At 31.8% G+C, this 15,394-nt stretch overlaps 1 protein-coding gene across 1 annotated transcript; it reads left to right on the forward strand.

Annotated features, from left to right (window-relative positions):
• Positions 1-50: 50 nt before the first annotated feature.
• LOC138941481 (dynein axonemal intermediate chain 3) lies at positions 51-3,018 on the forward strand. The gene has a single exon (XM_070311194.1). The coding sequence runs from the start codon at positions 115-117 to the stop codon at positions 3,016-3,018; it is 2,904 nt and encodes a 967-aa protein (XP_070167295.1). The 5' UTR covers positions 51-114.
• Positions 3,019-15,394: the final 12,376 nt, after the last annotated feature.

The raw sequence follows: 15,394 nt of genomic DNA on the forward strand, positions 1-15,394 counted from the left end.
AAGCAGTGGTATCAACGCAGAGTACTAACTGAACTTGGAAACCACAAGAAATGGCAATGTTTGATCGATATCGTGAACCATTTGTGACTAAGCTGCTCTCAGAATGATTATTACATGTTGTCGTTACGAGCCATAAGAATAATGTTGAGGAAAGTGGTCAAATGCCGATCTCCGAGTTGGATTCTACATGACGAAAAAATCGAAAATGTGCAGCACATTAGCCTCGCTCCCGAAATTCAGCGAGATTTGGGTTGTTTGGTCGGCGAGCATGTATTTCTGGAATATCCTTGGGCCTATGTGCCGCGAGAAACTGTTTGGAGATTTGCCAATATAACGGGCTCATCGCTGGAGTCATATCGAGACAAGATTGAAGCTTATAATAGCGATACTTTCCTCATGGGTTATTCATCAACTCGATTGATTGCTCGTGATTTTGTCATCTGCTTGACGGAAGATGCAAAATCAGCGATAGTGAAAAGAAACGCCGACATCAGCAAGAGAATCTGGAGTAAAATTATCCACAAAATTAGGAAGACCGGCAGATCCTGGAAGTCGCTCGGAAGTGAGACAGCGTTAGATAGGAATTTAACCAGAAATACGAGAGCATTTTTCGAGATGCAAATATGCTTTCCAATCAAATCTTTAGGCTTAAATCGAAATCTTTGCGATAGATTTTCAGAGAAATCTTGGGATAGTTACGTAGAATTAATTCCATACGAGGAATTCGAGAATATCGAAAAGAAATGCATTTCTAGAATGATCCAAACCCACTTCGAGTCTCGAGAAATCCAAGTGCAAACTTATCCTGGTTATCCCAAGAACGCCTGGACTCAATATGTCTACGAAGATACTCTAAGACTGGATATTGATAATGGTGAATTTGGAAAGAAGGAAAAAGAATCAATTGAGGAAAAATCGGAGGAGTTGGAAGAGAAGAAAGAGAGCAAGGGGTCTAAAGAGATGTTTGATGTCAAGATGGAAAAGAAACCAATGGAGAGCAAAAGTTTATTGGCGCTCTTCTTGGAAGATCACGCGCAAGTAATGATTGATGCCGTATGCTATAACACGGTCGTAAACGTACACATAGATGATATCGAGACGCTTGCACAGCAAGAGTTTGAAATAATTCGGCTACAAGATAAAATCACTTACGTAGACCGATCCTCCCTTGTCGATTTACGCTTGACGATAGGCAAGGTTATTTCCGACGTTTCCTGGCATCCGTGTCTTATCGATTATGTAGCTATTTCCTACGTTACCATACCATTGCGGGAAGTTACCCGTTTCTCGTCGGATATCAAGTATAACATTATGTCAAAAACGGAGCCAATAGTATTGTTATGGTCTCTCACCGACTCTCTTCGACCACGACTGTTATTGCGATGCGACCAGGAAATTTACTGTATTTCCTTTTGCCCGACAAACGGTGACTTTTTAATCGGCGGTTCCGCATCGGGACAAGTAGTTGTTTGGAATATTCACAAACAAATAGCAAATCGAGCTGATATCAAGCTCGAGTTTTGCATTCAAGATGTTGTAGCGATAGTGTCTGATCGAAATTATTCACACGAATTGCCAATTCGTCAAATACAATGGCTTCCTGATAATTACAGAATAGAACCATCCGGAAAACTAACGAAACTATCCACTTGTATGAGTTGTCAGTTCATGACGATTTCCGAGGACGGTACCGTTGCTATTTGGGATCTTTTGAGATACTCCATTATCTCCCAATTGAAACCAAATGATTGCAAGATTCTTGATGAATTTTTTCGACCGACATATCGCTTGAATGTTCGACCTAATAACGATCCATTTTTCACACCTCTTTATTTGTGTCTTCCATCAGTCAGAATTTTTCAAGAAGGCGGTAATCGTTATGATGAGTTGGATTTCACGGGTAAAGATGGCACGAAGAGATTATGGTTTGGTACGACGCAGGGACACTTCGTTTGTTGCACCTGGGAGAGCCAGATGTTTGACGTGGAAACATCCAGTGTAGATGAGTGCAAACTTCTAGATTGCACTTTTGCGCACAATGGTCCTGTTGCAGCGATTTTACGATCGCCGCATTTTTCGGACATTCTGCTAACGATGGGCGGTCACATTTTTGCTATTTGGAAAGACGATCACTTAAACTTTCCAGTGTTCAGACGAAAATCCAATTGGGCGTATACCGCATGTTGCTGGAGTAATCATCCAGGAATGTTCCTAATGGGTACTAGTCTGGGCGATCTGGAAATTTGGGATATCGAAAGGAAGGCAAACAAACCAGTGCTCATGCAAACTATTTCAAGAAAGCCCATAACTCTTTTGTCACTTCGGGGATTGTGTAAACAAGACTTCAAACTAATCGGCGCTGGTGATTGCAACAGCGTCTTTCGTATTTTTGAAGAACTAGCGGAGATTAAAGATGATATACTTAAAAAAGTGGACTGGTTCGAAGAATATATATGGAGAGAAGTAAGAAGAAAAAAAATATTTTCTTCGTGGCAGAAAGATTTTCTCCAAAACGATCCGACCATCGTTGCTAGAAGGCAAGCAAGAGCGGACGAGGAACGCAGATTAAAACTTGAAATGACAAGGATAAAACTTCACAGAGAACATGAGGAACGACTAAGATTGGAAGCTGAAGAGAAAATACGTAAAATGCCAAAATCTAAAGATATTATGTGGAAACTGCGACAGCAAGAAAGGATGAAAAAGGTTCTTTCAGAGAAGAAGAAATTTGTATCACAAGAATTGGAAAAAAAAAGATCGCCGCTGATTCGTTTAACTGAAGAGAGAAATATCAAAATGAACAAAGGAAGGGACAAAGTTGCATTTCGAGACAAATATTTTGATGATTTTGTTTCTCTCGAATTCTTTGATTATGATCACAATTTGAAAGAAAGAGACCAAAACTCAAAACAAAGACATGAAATGATAGTAGATGAAAAAATAATTAATATGTATTTGCAAAAGTTTTATAAAATCAGGGATGAAATGCAAAGCATAATAGAGAAGAAACCATTTTAAAATTTAATGGAAATACTTGAAATTATTTCTCTTAAGAGAATTTGGCATTTACGAATTCTTTACATTTTGTATAGCTTTTTCTTCCTTTTCTTTATGCAAGTATTTCCATCAAATTTTAAGATTGTATGAATTGATAAGGTAAGATACAATAATTCGACGAGTGGCCGAAAAATATTTTGGGGGATGGCAAATTGCATATAACTTATTATATATAATTAATTGTATACATATATTGTGCAATAAATATAAAATGTATGTATGTTGTAATAATACATATAACATGATTTAATTAATTAATTTATTATTTAATTTAATTAATGTCAAGACGGCATTAATGTTTTAGAAAATAATGTTATATAGAATATAATAGTTATATAATATACACGGTCGAACAATTAAGTTTCGAGACTCGCTTCGCATTTCCAAACGTTTGATCCGTTTGTGCTGCCATTTATTCACAACTTAATACTCAATGTAATGAAAGTTTTAAATTATTTGGTTTAATAGTTAATGAGATATAGTTGTGTCAAAATTTGATTCACGTTTTTTTTTATGTCATCTGTATCTTCGAAACATTATTCTTATGCAAAGTTGTGTTACAAAATTTTGTTTAAAAGTCGGTAATGGAGGAACGCTTGACAACGCGCCAACATTAAATTCTGCATTAAATTAATGAAGTCTCCAACAGAAACGTTACTTTACAAATGATTCAGCAAGCCTAGTCTTCTGAAGCAAGATCTTTCAAAATTTGATTCACGTTTTTTTTTATGTCATCTGTATCTTCGAAACATTACTCTTATGCATAATAACTCTCCTTAGGCTTGTTGAATCATTTGTAACGTTCCTATTGGAGATTTTTCTAATTTAACACAGAATTTAATGTTGGCGCGTTATCAAGCATTCCTTTCCATTACACCGATTTTTAAATAAAATTTTGTAACACTACTTTGCGTAACTGTATCTCATCAACTATTGAACCAAATAATTTAAAACTTGCACCACATGTGGAGTATTGAGTCATGAATAACCCCCTAAAATGGTAACACAAACGGATCAAACGTTCGGAAATGCGAAGCGAAACTTAATTGTTCGACCGTATAGAATAAATGAATAAAATATCGAAAAAATATAAAGCATTGTATATACAAAAAAAAAATAAATTAAATTTTCTAGAAATTAAAGAAACAAATTATTCCATGCAAAATAAATTTATTTTAGATTTGTTTTGTTAATTCAACCTCATTAAATCAATTTAGCTACACAATGCAGCATAAACAGAGTAAAAACAATCTTGTAATAAACTAATGAACGATAGTCTTTTTTTTATGTAAACAAATATGTACGTACAACAAATATAAAATAAATTTAAATTTTTTTTCAACTATTTTCGTGTATTTTATTTTTATTCTAAAATTTTTTAGAAATATTTTATTGTTATCAAAACAAACTTTAATACTACAGGTACATTCATTGTATAATTATTTATTTTACATATATATAATATTAATCAAAAAATTTGAATATATGGAAGTTGAATACCATTAACTGTGTGTGGATGCAGATGCTAATCTTCATTATTTAAACATAAAAACTGTTTTGTTGGTATTACGATTATTAAAAATATTTGTTTCGTTAAATTTGTTACGCAAAGTGGATAATGGAAAGCATGTGATACATTTTTCAGGGTCTGGGCATAATATGTATGGCATGCGCATCTCCTGCGTATATAGGTGCGACACACTGGTTTCTATTTGTTGCGGTAACGTCCTTTATATCTACACTCATATGGTGCGCTGTTTATTTCCTGTCTCTTCGAGAAGTACTTAAGGTGCCCATCAATTGGATCTTAACTGTAAGTGAAAATCGCAAAAAAGTTATAAAATTACGTAAAATATGCCCCTTTGAAGTTTTTCTTTGCTTAGTGTTCTCTTTATTGTATATATTATATTTTATTTTATTAAAAAAAACTTAATATTTAAAAATTCATTTATTTAACTTCTAGAAATAAATTAGAAATAAATAATTTGGTCTTTTAAGAATTTCTGAGAATAATCGATTTCTGAGAAAATATAGATTTTTTAAAAGTGTATATGCAAAACATTTAGACTAAATGTAAGAGCTAATGACATTTTTACTTACGGTATTTATACTAAGCTTTTCTGGTAATGACTCGTTTTGACATAGAGAAGGGATCGACGAGTCTAGCAGTTGGGCAGAGATATGCGTAGCAACACTTTACTCTCAAACATCTTAAAAAATTATATTAAAATTGTTATTTATTCTCGTCTGTCCTTTTGTTATATTGCATTTTATGAAGTTTTATGGCCATAAATGATAATACCAGACGTATTATGATCTATCAAATTGGCTAGAGAATTTTTTTTCATCGAAAATTAGGGCTGGAATTTTATAATAGCAGAATAATATTTTTATTTATATAAACTAGGCTGTATTTTATATATTATTTCAATCACACTTTCAGGATACTATTAAAATAAATCTTACATCAATATTGTGGTATTAACTGTACAGATAGAAACAATATTAGCTGACAGATAGAAAAAATCAATGCCATGAGCATAGTATTAACTCTCTTTGTGGCTGACATCGTTGATGAAGATTCCATTTTATATTTTTTGATTGTATAATACCTGAATCGAATAAATTAAAATTATTAGAAATATATATCGAATATGTATATCAATAGTTGAAAAAAATACATACGAAAAATTTTATTCAGTGTCGTTTTCGTATACTGTAGAGTCTTCCTCAATATTTTCATTTTTTTCATCTGAATTTTCAACATCATTTCCATCGACATCTCTGTCTATAGCGATATCATCTTCTGTTAATTAGAATAAAGTCTAAAAAATGATTGAAATAGAGTCGAGAACATATTTGAGTATAGTGAGAAAAAAAATTATTACCATCAGAAGTATTTTTATCATCGAATTTGTAGCATTGAATAGTCATCATTTACCGATGCTGGTAATTGATCGCCTTCGAACGATGTAAAAGTATAGTGGTTTTGAGGAAGCAAATTTGTTGACGTTTTTAGATGCGCATTTTTCCATGAAGTCGTTTTCCATAAAGTGTGTTCGAAGCACATTATACTATTCAATGGTTTATATAAATAAAAATATTGTTTTGCTATTGTAAAATTCTAGTATCCTAATTTTCGATGGAAAAAAGATCTCTAGCCAATTTAATACTCCATAATACGTTTGGCATTATCATGTATGGCCATAAAACTCCATAAAATGCAATATAGCAGAAGGACACACGAGTATAAATAACAATTTTGATACAGTTTTTTATGATGTTTGGGGGTAAAGTGTTGCTACGCATACCTCTGCCTAATTGCCAGACTCATCGGTCCCTTCTCTATACGTCAAAACGAGCCTCTCATTATCAAAAGAGCTTATAATTAGAGTAAATACGTAAGTAAAAATATCGCTAGCTTTCAATCTATGAGCGCGGTTCGAAAAAACTGTGCAGTGTCCAGCGTTTAGTTACGCCTAACTCAAACGGTTGACAAAGTGTTAAATTAACTTTTCTTTTTCTTACATGAAAAAAATCTGATATTTGCTAATGTTATTTTGGTAATTATTTACATTAACGGACACCTCGCCGATGACCTTCACCTTGACATATGTTGTCAAGGACATGATCCTGAATAACATACAAAAGGTTTTAGTTGGCGCTCATTGTTTATTAAAAAATTGTTCTGCAAACAAAAGTTATGAAGCATGAATATAAGCATAAGCAGAAGTATAAATTTTAATTTTAAATCAGAAATAGGTTTGGGTTAGGCTATATCTTCCGGAAATGGAGCCAATTCGTAGGGGGAGGAAGGGAGCGGAACCCACTCTATCCTGGCATATACTTTACAACGTGAAGCGAGGTCCTACTATTGGTGTGTGGATGGGAAAGTGTATATATGGACGCAATGGATTCCGCCCCCCTCCCCCCCCCCCCTACAGGAGGGCTCCACTTCCGGAAGATATAACCTAATCCAAACCAAATTTTTAATGTAAATAATTACCAAATTTGGTGTGAGTTACGTTGTATAACCCAAACCAAATTTTTGTTTTGAATCAAACTTTAATTTTAAATATCTCAAAAATTATAAGAGACTGCCGATTAAGTTATAAGAAAAAGTTACTCAAGGTCATATCTTTGACAACATACGTCAAGGTCATTGGCGAGGTGTCCGTTAATGTAAATAATTACCGTTATTTTTTCTACTTATATTTTTTACCAATACATAAATGCCTATTCATAAAATTGATTTTAAGGAATGTGGTAAGGCATATATGTTTAATTCGACAAAATAAAATAATTATATTTTTTTAGGAACTTCTAAATACGTCTATAAAAGCCGTGTTTTACATGATTGCATTCATCGCTCAACTGTCAGCTTGGACAGCTTATAGAACTTCATCCAACATATCATCGAACATCGCTGCTGGAGTGAGACCCACTATTAAAATATTAATAGTTAAAAAAATTAATTTTTACTGTTTTTAAAATATATATATTCAACATTATTTATAGATATTTGGAATTTTTAATACCATTGCATACGCTGCCGGGGCTTATTTCTTATACATCGAATGGAAGAACACTAATGTACAATGAACATCATCGGCCTATAGAGAAGCCAAGTACTTGAAGAGCATATAACATCAATAATTGCTATGACACTAGGATCGATTCTCGTCCGTCTATAAAGATTTTGGCATATTAAAATTGTGCTCAACAGAAATGTCAGCGCTGGGAGGAGCGGCTTAAAACTAGTCCAGTGATCCTTCTCAGATCGTGTGTAGCTTACAGAAAAACTTTACTAATGTGCCTTAAAATTAGTTACTTGTAGTAGTGATTGACATTGTTAGGACAGAACTTGCTGCCGTTGAAAAGGATCGATGAAGTCGCAGAAACGAATAAAGTGTGCTACTTTCAAAATACTATGGTTGCATTCCGATATTCACTGCCAGTACCGAAAATCTATAGTGTACGTCACGTAAACTATAGATTTTTAGTACTGGCAATGAATATCGAAACGCAACCTACATATGCGAAGACTATTATATTGCACTCACAAAATTTTATGCGAGACTATTAAACATGCGCATCTGTAATTTTATCTAAACTTATATAAATAAAAAAAGTGACATATATTTTTTTAGATTATTTGATTTAGAATAAAAAGAATGTATAAGAAAAATATTTTTTATATAAAAATTTCAATATTTCTTTATGATATGGGAGGTTAGTTGAATATTATATATTTAACTTGTTTATTAATGATAAAATAAATATACATCTTTAGATAAGGTACACAATGTGGTGTGTCACAGATAATTATATTTTGTGACGGATAATATCCATCATCCAATTTTTCATACAAATATTTTATTATACAGGGTGTTTCATAAATGGTGGGCAAAATTTCAGTAATGGATTCCTAATGCTTAGAGAAGAAAAAAAAGTTATATCAACATAGATCCGGAAATGATTAGTTTCTGATTATTACAGTTTTTGTGACACAATTCTCGTTCGACACAAACATCGTTTTAGAGAAAATGTTCAATATGTCCACTTTCTGTCTCAATACAAGCCTCAGTCGTCTCATTGAGCCCCGAACATGCTCCCAAATTCCTGGCATGGCGCGTATCGTTCGAAAAGCTGTCATAATTCGGTCCCGGAGAGTTTCTACATCATTCACTGTGGTAGTTTTTCAGACGATACGTGCCACGCCAGGAATTTGGGAGCGTGTTCGGGGCTCAATGAGACAATGAGCTGAGGCTTGTATTCAGACAGCAGGTGGACATATTGAACATTTCTTCTAAAGCTCATATCAGACTACGCATTGAAGATTCAAGATTGAAATTTGACCAATCAGGACAAAGAAATTGTAGTCCCTTTTGTTGTGATTAGTTAAATTCCAATTTTTAATCTTTGATCTTCAATTTTCAATGCATAGTCTGATACGGACATAAGACGATGTGACGAGAATGAAGTTTTGCCCATTATTTATGAAACACCCTCTATAAGTAAAATTTGTAGTATCTAATGTTTCAGGCAAATTTAATTTTTATTAAATATTTCTTAAGCAAAATTTTGTTGAATTATTTGTGAGGCATCATTTCGTTGTACTTTGATCGTATAATCTTTTGAAGAATGATAAAATTATTAGTTTTAAGAGGCATTGTATCAATGCACGATAAGTTCTTAAAGGGATATCAGTTTTTTCAATTAATATAAATTATTAAAGACTAGATGCTTAATTTTTTAAGCTGAAACTATTTAGGCGATTAAGAGGTGTTCATATTAGATGGCTATATTCGCTGGCAATTTTTAGAAGTATCAATTTATAAAATTTCTGATGATTCCAATGCATCAACTTCTCGTGCATCTGATATACGTGCGTGAAATTTCTAATTATTTTTTAAAACGTGATTTTTTTCGTACTTCTGTGTAGTATATTGTAAAAGATTTTATTTATATATACATGTATTTCTTTATATATAATATGTATATAGATGAGATATACACATAATATTATATATTTTTTTTAAATTGGATGCAGTATAACTTTTTTTTATCTTTGCAGTAAAACTTTTTTTTCTTTCCTGTTTGCATGTACATCATAAATTTTAAATACATTATAAGAGTTTAGCGAATCGAAAAATAAGATATTTTTTAACATTATCAAAAACCTTTATTTAAACAAATAAACAAATAATGTTTTTATTTAAAAAATGGTTTTAATAATAAAATCAAGATGAAAAATTTCAAAAAATATCAAAATAGAAAAACAATAATTGTGTTCTTTAACAGTAGTAATGCACGCTTGTACGGTGTGCTCAAGATTCAATCTCCATAAATTACCTAAAATAAAAAAATAGGTATTTTTTATCGGCATCTTTTAATCTTTACATTTGTTTTTTTCAGTTCATCTAATGGCTTTTTCCGAATTTTTCTATTTTTTTTATCTCATGAAAAAAAAAAACAAATTTTTTTACAAAAACTCAATTTCTAAATTCATTCAAGAAATAAATATTTAAAAAATTGTTCCCTTTCTTCCGATATTAAAAAATATCCTCTTCATTCACTAGATTCTTATAACTTGTTTTGACAGAATCAGTTATAGAATTGTGCATATACATATGTACATTACACATCGCTCTATAATTTTTTGTTTATATTTTATGTAAATATATGTTAAGTGTCTTTACGTATCTTTCAAGAGGATCTACAAAATAATCCCGAATCATGTCACGTAATTCATTATTGAATTGACTATTGATGACTAACTAAAGTTGACATTACGTTTAAGACTAAGCTATTCTTTTTCTCTTACCATAAGCATTGAGATGATGCATTTACTCGTTTATCTCTTCTGTTCATTCATTGTTCCTCGAATTAAGATAAAATTACAGTGATGTACGTATTCTTTATTTTCGAGAAATTGTGTATTTAAATATTGTTGTTACTTGTTTATTGTATAGCATTACTTTTCAGTATTACGATTCTGTAACTTTTACAGACAATATCGCTATCGTTACGTATTGCTGCGCATGCATTTTTAATATGTCAAAATACATGCGCAACGACACATAATGACAGCAGCATCATCGTTACATAAGTTACAAAATAGCAATACAAGTATTATAATCGATTTCCACACACACACATGCAGTGTAGATTATACAGGATGTCCTAAAACTACCGTATTTCCTCTTAATGGCAGATTCCTTAGAACAGTTCAAGACGAAAATCCTAATATAAAAATATCGAGGCTACAATAGTTTTTAAATGGGAAGCGATTAAATTTTACGAATGACAAGGCTGAAAAATTAATGTTAAGTTGAGGGTCAACAAAACTTATAACATAATTGATACGTCGAATGTAATGTAAATATAGTTAATCTAAAATTTGATCAAAAAGTTGATATTGCAAGTATACAGAATAGATTATAATTAACGTCAGTAATTGGTCATTGATAAAACCTTACTAATACGTCATTAAATGGTCAAATAACTGACGTTATTAATTAGTAAAAAGTGTGACGTTGTAAATACGTCATAAGATGGTAAATAACTAACGTCATCAATAGGTCAAAAAAATTACATCATTATTATGTCTTCATTTGATAACATGATGTTCGTTCGCGACCTCAAATGACGAATTATTGACGTCAAATAGACGACGCTTTACTACCTGGGATATGTTTTCCCTCTTCTCTACGCATTGCATTATTACATACTTTTTACGAATAATGGATGCAAGAACTAATCTTAAAAATGATTCCAGTAAAAATTTGCGACATATTTCAATTTCAGCTGTCAAAGTGATCGATCAATGTTACCATAAAGGCCTATTAATAGGCCTTAAGACATCTGTTGCGTCATAAGAATAACCATAAAATGCCATCAAATAGACCTTACTATCTGGGATAATGACAATGCTATTGTAAATTTATACAATAATCATAATATCATAAAAAAGGCTCCATTCATAGAAGCACTTTTTTCATTGTCATTTAGCTGTGCCTGAGCGCGCAAAATCTCAGCCCTTATTCGTAAAATATAATCGCTTCCCGTTTAAAAACTATTATAGTCTCGACATTTTTGTATTAGGATTTTTGTCTTGAAATGTTCTAAGGAATCTACTATTAAGAGGAGATACGTAGTTTTAGGACACTCTGTATATATATACCCAGACAGCACAAAACATCCTCAGGATCATCCTGAATATGTCCAGGACGGTTCAGGACATTTGTAGGATGTTTTAAGATATTATTATAAATATATTTATAAAAATTTAATATGCATACATAATTATTTTTAGTTGTGTCGGCTATTTAATATAATTTAGAAATCTTAAGTATTATAATAAGTATTAATGTCCTATAAATGTCCACTGGATAACCCCTGGATGTCTGTAGGATATATCTGCCCTGTCTATTATATTGGATGTCTTTTGGATTTCCAGAGGACATATACATGTGCAATTAATTGTTAACGTTAATTTCGTTTAATATTAATAATTGAATTTGATGCGCACATTTTCATATATCCAAAATTATTATTTATTTAATATTTCATGAGAAATGTTACTGTTCGCAACATTCCAAAAACTTTACAAACAATAGTATTCAACCGCTAGTTCATTTGTTTACCGCTATGCGACACGCGAACTCATATTTGAGATTTGGTCATGAGAATTATAAAGCTTGCAAAGAGCAACTGACAGGAAATTACAAATGTAATTATTTTCTATCAGTTCAATTTCTGATGCAATCCCAACATAATTCAGATATTGGATTGTTTAGACAATATTACACAACTCAAACCCGGGAGCCAAACCTAAAATAATCATGTACAGCACAAAAGCCTCAAATATTAAAGAACGGTGAACTATTTTTAATATTAGATTTTTAATATTGGCAGTAAATAACAAAACATAATTTTAATTTATATTTAAATTTTAAAATTTGTTCCTTGAAACATACGAAAAATATCCCTAACATATCCTATAAAAATCCTTAGGATGTTCCACAGGATCTCCCTGCATTCTCCAGAGGTTAATATACGGCTATCATTTACTCTTCCTCAGGACATCCAGAGGAGATCTGAGGATTACAATGGGATATCCTGAGGATATCCTACATGTATGTCCTGGATGCCCTTTGGACGTCCTAAGGACATCCTTGTGCTGTCTGGGTATATATATATATATATATATATATATAGAGTATTAAAAAAAACCATTTAATATTTATGTGGTAGATAGGACACACCATGCTGAATACTGAGTAAAAAAATCTTAATAAACGTAGGTCGAAAGCTCAACCGTTTCTGAGATATAAACATATAATATATTAGCATCATGGTTAACTGATTGGTTTCTATACGTATCACATGCGACGTGAAAAGAAGATAATCTATCTAAATCTTTATCTTGATATTGACAAAAAGTATTCTTTCCATTTCCATACACGCTTAGCATCTTCTTCTTACAGAATCGCGAATTCTCTCAAAAATTCCAGGTCTCCGTCGAATTATTTGGCAAGTACGCTGGATTCGGTTACGTAATTCTTTTAAGTCATTTATCGGCGAAGAATATACTATGCTTTTCAAATATCTCTATAAGAAAGATATATATGAAGTATGTAAGGAAATTGAATGAGGACTTTCGGAACGCGGTTTATAAACACTGAGATAAATATCGCATGCGACATGTAGAAGACAGTAAATCAATCATGATGCTAACATACAAAAATGTTTATATCTCAGAAACGGTTGAACTTTCGACCTATGTTTACTAAAGCTTTTTACTTATTCTCAGTATGGTGTGTCCTATCTACCATGTAAATATAAAATGGTTTTTTTTAACACTCTGCATATACATACATAGGAGAAAGTAGGGTAAAATCGGGTAGACGGGTCAAACCGGGTCTGTTTCTTCGTGATAAATACTACTATCTTTAGCTAACTCGTGTTATTGATTGTAGATTGATGCCAACATTATTTTGAGATGAATCGTGCCCACGTGCACACGATATTTTTTTTTTGAGAGAAGTTCAAAATTTTCGGACCAAAAAAGATCGATATCGGGACAACAATTAAGTTATTATGGATTTTTTCTAGATAGAGCATCTGCTTCGGTAAATGCAACATTCTGTACATATTAGAGAATATATCTACACTAGTTTTGATCATCACTTTGTACACCTGAATATACAAACGCCGTATTTGTTACTTTCCTTGTATTGGGACAAAACCGGTTACTTACACATCTCATAACGAAAAGAGGAAAAACTGTTATCCTGACTTTGTCTCCCTACAAAAAGCAGTTGAAAACGAAAATTATCACTCAGAAAAAGAAATTACTAAAAAAAAAGAAATCACTAAAAAAAGAGAAAAAATCTTGTTATCCTTGGTAACCAAATTTTATTTTGCAGCAACTAGCCTCATTTTCTCATAGTTTAAGGTCCACTAAAGACTACTAATGCTCAGCAAAATTTTTATTCTCTGATTTTTTATAGAAAGACAAATCCAAAAAAGTACCCGGTTTTACCCTACTTTCCTCTATATGTATATATTTGCGTCTCTTTTTGGACTCTTTTTTAAATTTCAAAATTTAAAATTTTATTTATTTTTTAATTATAAACTTTAAATAAAGTACAAGAACATTATTACATTTGAATGTGTCTTATTGTCATTATCATATTTTAATATATCAAACATTTTTTAAACATTTTATTCTTATTATTGCATGTTTACTTTTTTTAAATTGTTTCCATATTGTATTGTATACACTATAAACACATGCGTATGAAAAACATTTAAAAAATCATATAAGTATAAACATACAAGATATATAAATTAATATATATTATAATAACAGCAATAAGCTCAAACTACTAACAATTAAATGGAAAAACTAGCAAATAAGAACTAAGGCGCAGGTATTTTGATGCGCAAACTTATCATTGTTAAATTTTTGTACTAAATGTGCATTTTGAAAATGTATCTTTTGGACCTTTGTCTTGTCATCTTCAGCATGGATAAAAATATATAGATTATATTGGAATTTTAAACTTGACATACACAACATTTGTTTTTGTAGTTAAATTTTAAATTGAAATAATCAGAAAGAGGAAGACTCATTAGAGCTCGCGTAGAATCTGTATAAAATAATGGACAACGTTTAAACGCCATCGCTACATGTATTATATATATTCATCAGTGGTAATACAGGGTAAAGATTAAGCTAACGCTCGTGAGCGAGTAGAACACAGTAAACTGAACAGTTCTATAACATTTTTTTCTATAACGCTTAATAAAAGAATTATTATTGAGTAAAGTCTGCCAATCAATGCCGATCTTTAGCCGCGCGTCTGGTAATATACGTGAGCGCTCCGTCGCTACGGCGTCGCAACTACCGGACGGGCGGTTCACCGACGTGCGTCTAAAAATTGGTGCTGATTGGTCAAACTTTACTTAATAATAACTCCTTTATTAAGCATTATAGAAAAAAATGGTACAGGACTTTTCTGTTCAGTTTACTGTGCTCTACTCGCTCACGTTGGCACAATCTTTACCGGACATCCTGTATAGTGATGACGTAAACATGATCAACCATTTTTTAAAAATACACATTTATTACAAAAATTTAACAATAATAAGTTCGCGCACCAATACTCGCGTTTTGGCTTTTATATTTGCCAGTTTTCCCACTTTATTAATATATTTATATATTATATTGTCACTATTGTGAAAGTAATATTTAATAAGTTTATTCCATATTTTCACATTTCATTATATTACTTTTCATTGAAAATACGATTTTTAATATATGTTT

Source organism: Polyergus mexicanus, unplaced genomic scaffold (assembly GCF_030449975.1).
Source record: "Polyergus mexicanus isolate NDT 795.1 unplaced genomic scaffold, iyPolMexi1.0 SCAF_19, whole genome shotgun sequence".
In the NCBI taxonomy this organism is placed as follows: Eukaryota; Metazoa; Arthropoda; class Insecta; order Hymenoptera; family Formicidae; genus Polyergus; species Polyergus mexicanus.